Source organism: Myotis lucifugus, unplaced genomic scaffold (assembly GCF_000147115.1).
Source record: "Myotis lucifugus unplaced genomic scaffold, Myoluc2.0 scaffold_178, whole genome shotgun sequence".
In the NCBI taxonomy this organism is placed as follows: Eukaryota; Metazoa; Chordata; class Mammalia; order Chiroptera; family Vespertilionidae; genus Myotis; species Myotis lucifugus.
The window spans coordinates 2,683,305-2,692,371 of NW_005871226.1; the positions used below are offsets into that span (position 1 = coordinate 2,683,305).

Sequence of the window (9,067 nt, forward strand, 5' to 3'; positions counted from 1 at the left end):
GAAATTCTGTTCATTTGTCTTCTCATGTTGTGGCCCCAACCCATAACAAAGAAACAGAATTTCGGGAGGATGAGGCCCAGAAATCAGGATTTTAAAAAGATTCCCAGGTGATTCTAATGTGCAGCCAAGGTTGAGAACCACTGCTTTAGAGGAAAGCAAAATAAAAGGGAGTCAAATTAATTAATTCAAAATTAGCACCAATTGTGTATGCCAGGCACCCTGCTAGGCACCGAGACGATAGCAGTGACCTAAATGGATGGAAAATCCCTGACTTCATGGAGCTTATAGTCTAGTGGGGGAAACTTGACCAGAAAGGAGGTCACAGTTTTCATAAAATCAATGGGTGATTTCTCTCTGTGGTTTTGCAAATGTTATTCTAAACCAGTGATGGCGAACCTATGACACGCGTGTCAGAGGTGACACGCGAACTCATTTTTTTGGTTGATTTTTCTTTGTTAAATGGCATTTAAATATATAAAATAAATGTCAAAAATATAAATCTTTGTTTTTCTATGGTTGCAAATATCAAAAAATTTCTATATGTGACACGGCACCAGAGTTAAGTTAGGGTTTTTCAAAACGCTGACACGCCGAGCTCAAAAGGTTTGCCATCATTGTTCTAAACGGACCAAATTTCCTTTCCCACCTTTTATAGGATTCATGGGTATTGGCCCCTTGGACAGAGGTACAGAAGATCTTTTTGAGCAGCCAAAAGTTTTGGGCCATTTGTAAAAGGGCAGTATTCTAAAAATAAAAAGAGTTCTACACCCAGAGTAAGTGAGAATGAACGGTTCCAAGAAAACCACTTAAAATGGAAAGGAAAGTGAGAGATGCAAGTGAACATTGTAATCACCTGACAAGGTAATAGGTGAGGCCGAATTCGGGTAGAGACTGCCATGCCTGAATGAACCGCAGCTTGGCTTCAACCAGGGACATCTGGGCCACGTTCTGGTGGGCCTCCATAATCCGGGCTGCCAGCTAAACAGAGACAAGAGACGTCAAACTCTCCTTAGCATGCACTGACTGCTCTATAACCATCCGATTAGTTCCAGGTCACTGTGAGAAAAATAAAAGGGAGACCCACCTGCAGCTTTTCAAATACGAGTCATTCTCATTCATATTCTCTCTCTCTCTCTCTCTCTCTCTCTCTCTCTCTCTCTCTCTCGGAAATCCCCAGGGAGAAGCTGAAACTAGATCAACCAACAAGGTTCATGCAGATGGAGAGTTCTGGGTTCCTCTTTCTGGGGTATTGGGGTGTCCATGGACAATGGGTCTACTTAATTCAGTTTATCTGTTTGACTTTTTAACCCATGCTTATGGAAGCATAATTAAAAAATTTAATTTTTATGGACTAAATAATTTTATTTATTTATTTTAAAAATATTTTTTATTGATTTCAGAGAGAAAGGGAGAGGGAGAGAGAAACATCAGTGATGAGAGAGAATCATTGATCGGCTGCCTCCTGCACACCCCCTACTGGGGATGACGCCAGAAACCCGGGCATGTGCCCTTGACCGGAATTGAACCTGGGACCCTTCAGTCTATAGGCCGACACTCTATGAGCCAAACCGGCTAGGGCCTTATTTTTAATTAAACTATATCAGGGCATATTGCTATATTCAATTAGCAGTACAGATACCTCTAACATAATTAACAATAATTTCTTAACATCATCTAATACCCAGTCTATAGTCAAATTTGCCCATCAACTGATTTTTCATGATGACGGCCTCAATCATTTTAATTCCTCATTTTATTTCAGAAAAGACAGAATTCACTGCAAACCATTACCCCAACAAGATTAGCAGTACCTGTTTAGACTTGTGTTTTTTTGCACACCGGGGTGACACAAAACATTCTGGGTTCATGTCCATGTTTTCAGGACCGGAAGCCACAGAAGATGTTGAGTTCCGGTTTTTCATCCTCAGAAAGGAAAGAATGTTGAGGACTTCTGGCTGGTAGGAGCTATCTGCCATGGTTTTGCCCTTCGATGCCAAGATACAGGCAGCCATCCACTGGGCATACTGATTCTCCTGCAGCAAACACAGGAGGGCTGAGAAGCAAGTTCAAGTCCTTGGGCTTTCATCTTTATAATACAAAACTGTCACCTTCCAAGCATGGAAAGATTAAAGTGGCATATGTTCTGAGTGGCCATTGTTCACCTAACTTAACACCCAGCAATGGCCTTTGATTCTTGTGTTGAATGTCTAGTTAAGGGGCTAGAGAATAGCAATGTCAGTCTTGCTAAATTCCACGAATTTAAAGATGAACCAAGGATGTGTGCTATGGAGCACAGACAGCTGAAACCCTCCAGTACCAGACAGCCTTCCTTGATATAGATTTCCATTTTCAGATCACATCTGATCTCTCTGACAGAACAAGAAAAAAATCATGAACTGATTTCCTATATTATTTCTACCCTGGCCTATCGTTAGTAAAGACTAGTCCACAGTAGGAATCAGGTCCACTGATGAGCTCTGAACCAGAGAGGGTGCCTCCTATCTGTCTGCATTTTTCTAACCTCAGGGAATAAAGAGGAGTGGTCCTAGAAGCTGAGGGGATACAGCTGAAGAGTGAAATTCTTCAGAGCAACAGTAGGTGTGGTCCATTGACTTACTGGCCTCAATCTCCACACCCGTTGCCATGTAATTTTACAGTCCCTCCCAGTACAGCCAGAGTGTAATTACCCCCACTTGATGTTGGGCCCAGCAACGAGGCTTGCTTTGGCCAATGGAATAAGGGTGAAAATGACCAATTGCAAGCCTACATGTTAGGAGGTCTCATCTGTTTCCAGTTGCTTTCTTGCATTTCTGCCATCACTGTGAGAAGAGCCTCCCCAGGCGGCTCAGGACTTAGAATAAATCAATGAGCTCAAACTGCAGTGGAGAGCCAAGCTTAGCCAGATCTGCCCTGCTGACACCAGCCTGCTTCATCCACCCCCGGCCTACTGCAGATGTTTCAGAAACAAGTGTTTATTGGGATATGTCATTGTGATTTTTGTGGTTGTTTGTTACAAAACAATAGCTGACTGATACAATAGTGTTCTCATTTGAGAAAATACCTCAGATGGTTTGTCCTTAGGTTTAATTAAGGTGAAATGACTGAACGTATGTATGGTTTTACTTACATGGTCACATCTCAGATACACTTCATTCATACCATCAGCAACAGGGATTAGTAACTTGATTCCAAATTTTCTTCCTGCTACATTCACATCTGGCACAACTTCACAGCCTGAATAACAAAAGGCAGGGTCACAACTGAGTTGTGGAGAATGTACTAAATAAATATCAGGTGTGCATCTAAAAGAAAGACTTTGAAATAAGCCCCTTAGATTTTGTTCTCTTCTAAAAAATGGAGGAGCAAGCTGATAACGTTAATTAAAGGCTAAGTAGATAAGACTTACAAACAAGTAACATTGTTTGTAAGAGGAAAATATTTTCTTTTAAAAAATATATCATCAATTGAATTCAGTTTTAAGATTGATTTGGCTATCCTAACCTATAAGAACCATTATGAATGTGAACTAACTCATAGGAACAATTATGAATATGAACTTCAAAATAAATCAAAACCCAGGAAATTCTCTGATTGCCACAACGATAAGGGAATTGAGTGTAGGGTTAATAAAATATTTCAACTAGTAGAGTTACCAGGACACTCACAGTCACGTTCAGAAATTAGAATAGGCATTAAAACAACATTGAATTAAACATAACTGTTCTGAAATTCAGAAAGCTTATCAGGAGCCTACAATGTATTATACTTAAGACACCAATTACCACCACTACATAGATTTGAACACACTGGGAAAGAAGAAACTGCAGACTATAAATAACCATGTTTACTAAACCACATTCCAGGTCCATGTGCCAGGGGGGTGCCGGAGCTGCGGGCAGGGGCCTTTTGAACACAGGGGCACACTGGAAGTCAACCTCGCTTCCCTGGGTAGAAGTCTTGGCTTTCATTGGCTTACTGGGTCATGACAAGCCACAGCAAGGTAGCCCACTTACCTCTAAGATTTAACTTTTCTACTGGTTCTCCTTCTTCAAGTTCCTTATTTTTAAAGTAGGTTATAGACGTGTCTTTAAAGACGAACCAATATTGTTTGAAAGCTTTTAATATTAGCTTCTTGGGCCTGCAAATGAAAGTATGGGAAATGTTGAAACAACATCCAGAAATGTAGGGAACATTGCACATTTCAAGCACATCAAGATGCTCTTTCAAGCAACATATGCTTTATCTTTAAAAACAATTTGCAAATTGCCAAGTCATTTCTAAAAATGAGAAATGGGGGTTGCTCTGAGATGTAGAGGTTAATAATAAGTGCTAAATAAATAATAATAATAATAATAATTGTGAGAAACATCCATGAATCTATGACATATAAAATTTCCATACACTTCTTAGATCTGAAGAAACTGTCATTGTGAACTGCATAACCTTCAAGTTGTCAGACATAAATATCAGATATCAAAGTAGGTAACCTCTTCTGTAGTTTCCTCTTGACCCTTAAGAGAAATCACCAGAGAATTCCCAGTGAGCCATGGAAAGCACTAAAATCTACAGCTAATCTATATAGACTCTATTTTGGGGGGAGATTTCTAACAGTGATATCTTTGGGGGCCAGAAAATGTTGCTCACTTAGCATATTAGACTTTTATTATATAGGATTTATGAAGATGTATTTGTGGATTCAAATTATTACTGCTTTTCTGTAGCTCTATCACAATATGCATGGTTGCAACTATTAATGACCCTTTAGTTTGAGACCACATCCTAAGATCACATTTTAAAAAGAAAACCTGTAGAACAAGCATGTCAAACTCGAGGCCCATGGGCCACATGTGGCCCACAACAAACATTTTGTGGCCCAGTCAATATAACGGTATGTAAGAAACATTTTAATAAAAATTTCATAACTTAATTTTTACAATATCCTGTTATACATAATTATTAATAACGAACTACAATATTCGCTAATGACTGATTACTATAATTGTGTTGCATTTATTTCCCTTACGTGCCTTACACACAGGCACACCATTTCTCTCCACTAATACTCGCAGCAAATATTTTAGTAGCTGATTGCCATATCATTAGTCTTGGACTGACTTGTTTGGTGTGCGCAACAGGAAATATTTTGCTTTTGGAGAACAAAAAAAATAGGTTTATTTGCATTGTGCTTATTAATTTGTGCAGTTATTCAGTGTCTGGTAAGTTAATGTTCAAGAAAAAATATTAATTTTTATTAAAATGTTCTATTATTTTACGTTAACGATTACTCATTTATTTCAGCCCTTTGTATTCAGCATGTCTCTATTGAAATAAACCTACGTTTCTATGAAATTTGAAGCTTCTGTTTTTTTGCGGCCCACATCAACTTAAACCTTGTTTATTTGGCCCGTGTTAGCCTTTGAGTTTGACATGCTTGCTGTAGAAACTCAGGGACAAACCTTTGGGTTCCTTTTTCTCATTTATACCTGATTCATTTTCATTCTTTCTAAGTCTTTCTTTGCATTCTGTATTATCAAAAGCAACTGGTTTCCAAGCCAATGACCCCGTGAAGTGTTGGTTTGTTAAAAGTCAACAAACCATGAAGTGACACAGTAACTGATAGAACTTCAAAGGGACCTTATCCCTTTCATCCTCACACACCTTGGCACCATCACAGCTATGGCAGTCTTTTTTTCCCCATGAAATAAAAACTTCTCTGCCTTTTTAAGTTTCTGATGGACATGAGGTGATTGGGGGCGTTAATCAGAAATAGGTAGATAACTAAGGTTATCTCCCTATAAGCCTGAGATCCAAGTTCTAGTGGCAAAACTGTGAAAGAACCGGGAAATGGTGTCAGAGTCGAGCCTCCCAGATGGACGGTCACAGAAACTCCAGTCTGACATCTGTGTTTGTTCTGGTTGACCCTGGCCATGTTTATAGCACCATGTACTATGAGCCAGGCCCCATGCTCAGTGCTTCATCTTCATATGTGTTATTTAATCTTCTCAACAAACTCAGGAGGAGGTATATTCTTATTTTATAGATCAGGAAACGGAGGCTCAGAGACAAAAGGACAGCTCCCAACGTCACCCAGGTAGCATGTGCTGTGGAGCTAGTATGGGCCCATTGTCTGTCTGATGCCAAAGATCACGCTCTTATCTTTGAACCATGAATCTGCTTGCAGTGGTTCTCAACCTTCCTAATGCCGCGACCCTTTAATACAGTTCCTCATGTTGTGGTGACCCCCAACCATAAAATTATTTTTGTTGCTACTTCATAACTGTAATTTTGCTACTGTTATGAATCGTAATGTAAATATCTGAGATGCAGGATGTATTTTCAGGGGTCATGACCCACAGGTTGAGAACCGCTGGCTTAATGGATCTTCAATTTAAACTCCCGGACTCTTTACCTATAAGGCTTTGTTATGAGTAATCCCTTTTCCCTTTAAGGATGACTTACCTAAATAATTTGAGATTATCTGCAAGTTTAGGGATGTCAGTGATGTCCTCCTAAGGAAAAACGTAATATTTCATAAGCAGTGATTAGACACGTGGTGCCGATCCTTTATACCTGCACTGCCCAACGCTGTAGCCACTCACCACGTGTAGCCATTTGAATTTGAATTAATTACAATGATATAAAATAACAAACTCAGTTCCTCAGTCACACTAGCCACACATCCAGTAGTTGCCTTAGGGTGGGGGGATAGGGTGGGGCAGGGTTGGGAGTGGGAGGGGGCGCATGCAGGGGCCTCTGTGGTGGCGGCTGGCCAAGTTCTGGTTATTGGTTTGGTGGTGACTTGGGAGAGAATTTAATACTCATTTGGTAGGCTGTACATTTCTGGTTTTCATTTTTCTGTATATGTCACATATCACACAAATGAGAAAAAGAGATTAAAAATTTGACCAAGCATGCCCTGTGCCTACCATTCAAGTGAAACATTTGAGTTAGAAACAACTACTTTTACGTACAAACAAAAGTATTTTACAACGTGGGCATCAGAGTGAGTAACCCTAGGTACACCTGGTTTACTGATTAAACTCTCCAAAGGTACCTGGTTCAAAGTTCATTCTGCAGCGTAGGTTGGTGCTTGTTTTCAAACTGAAAAGCCTATTGTTTGACATCACAAAGCCTTGACAGAAAATATCTTGAGGGCGGGAGAGGGAAACTTTCATCTATTCTAAGAAGGAACACTTTCCTGTTGTATGTATTTAGTGGTGGAAGCAGACAAAAAAGAACTCCAGTTTCATGGGGCGGGTGTCTCCTATACACGTGAGGAGGCTCTGACTCCCTGTAGAACCTTGGCTTTGAGTTTGTTTCAGGTATTTAGTTTGGCATGAACCAACTCCCTATGTTAAGGAATTTAATCATAAGCGAACACATATTCAATACATAAGAATACAGTGACTCATTTTTATCAATTACCTTTAAAAAATCTAATTACTATGGATCCACCTCTCTGAATCAATGTGGTTAAGCCACTTCCGTGATTAAAGAAGTTAAACAAAAGTGTGGCACCCAACAAAAGCATCAAGCAGCGGGGGCATTCCCATGATAAAGCTGACACTCAGCCACATGGCATGGGTAAGGAGCAAAACACGATCAACCTATATCACTTCTTTACGTTTTACTAAAGTCAAAAGCGTTCAGGAAATGTTTATAACGTTCCAGAAAAAGGCCCTCACTTCTGTCAGCCATGCCAGTGGAAAGGTAATCAGGGGTGGGGACCATCCGGCCACTGAAATCACTTGGTCTGGTGCTGCCAAGCAAGGCCTCAGGGGTGAGTTAATGAAATGTTTGACCAAATATAGCAGGCTAATTTTTAAGTTAATAATTTCGTATGGCCTGTGAATAATGTTATAAATATCCAAATGGCCCTTGGCAAAAAATAAGGTTCCCCACCCCTAAGGTAAATAGGTAACAAGGCTTTGTTACCTGTAAGGCATTTTCTCTATTTCCACAGCTGCCCCATACAATAGACTGAGGGTTCTTTCTAGACTTAAGGAACCAATTTCACGTTCCATGTAGTGAAATGGAGTCCCCAGCAGTCTTTCTCTCATACCAGGCCAACTCGTCCCAAAGAAGACACGTGAAATGATAGTATTGTCATTAGTGTAATGAGAATACTGCATAGTCCCTTACAGAGCTGACCGGGGAAAGCTGGTCAGTTCTGGCTAGGTTTAAGCTTGTCAGATGACCAGCATGTTTTCTTAAATTCAGACAAAATATTCTCTTATTTCTGATTAAAAAAAACACACACAAAATGTCACCTACGTTGGTCAGTCAGAACAAAGCCACAGTTCGGAGTTAGCAGAAAAGTCCTTACCAAAGTGTTGTCCGCTTTTCCACCTTCTAGGGTCACTTCCAAGTTAGAAAGTGCTGCTTCCACTTCATCGACCTCAGACTCACTTGTACAGTCCTGTATTATCAGCGGACGACGACACTTTGCTGATGTTGATACTGCAGAGAAACAGGGGTTTAGAGATGCGATAAGCCCCAATAGATCCGGTTAGCCAGTTCTTTCTTTTTATTGGGGAGACAACTCCCCTGTAATATCAAACATCTCCACGGAGATCTCTCTCCTGTGCAGAGAAAAACGACATTTTACCTGAATCAGTTCTGAAGATCTGGGGGTGCGCCGAGTTTCGGATTGGGTCCTTCTACTTCACCTGGCCGAGTTTTTTTTTTGGGGAAGAGATCAGAAATTGGAAAGACTGATGCTTTTCCATTCAGTTATACACATGTGTGTTCCAAGGGGCATTTTAAATTTCAAATTCCAAAAACTTTTCCCCCGCCGGCAAAAAGTCAAGATGGAAAGGACGGAGCCGAAGGGGGAGCCGCCGGAATGCCTGGGGGGCCGGAGCGCGACCCCCCCCCCGCAGCACCCCGCGCCTCTGCCCGCCCCGCCCGGGGGACGCTGCCCACTGCGCTCGGGCCCTGGCTCCGGGGGGTCGCAGGGGAGGGCACGGTGGTGGGAGGTGGGGGGCGGGGAAGACACTTTCCAGACCTGTTGCACGGGTGCAGCAAGCTGTACGCGCAGTACGTAGCGGGAGGGGGCCATTGGGGT

General features: G+C 41.2%; 1 protein-coding gene across 1 annotated transcript in view; it reads right to left on the reverse strand.

Moving 5' to 3' along the window:
* The window catches only part of FERMT1 (fermitin family member 1), a 29,073-nt gene that overhangs the window by 3,205 nt on the left and 16,801 nt on the right, over window positions 1-9,067 (reverse strand). The window contains exons 9-14 of the mRNA XM_014462371.2: window positions 8,327-8,460; window positions 6,460-6,509; window positions 4,014-4,138; window positions 3,128-3,234; window positions 1,812-2,033; window positions 854-978 (exon numbers count right to left, since the gene is read on the reverse strand). Of these exons, the coding sequence (XP_014317857.1) occupies window positions 854-978; window positions 1,812-2,033; window positions 3,128-3,234; window positions 4,014-4,138; window positions 6,460-6,509; window positions 8,327-8,460 (763 nt within the window). The remainder of the gene's footprint in view (window positions 1-853; window positions 979-1,811; window positions 2,034-3,127; window positions 3,235-4,013; window positions 4,139-6,459; window positions 6,510-8,326; window positions 8,461-9,067) is intronic.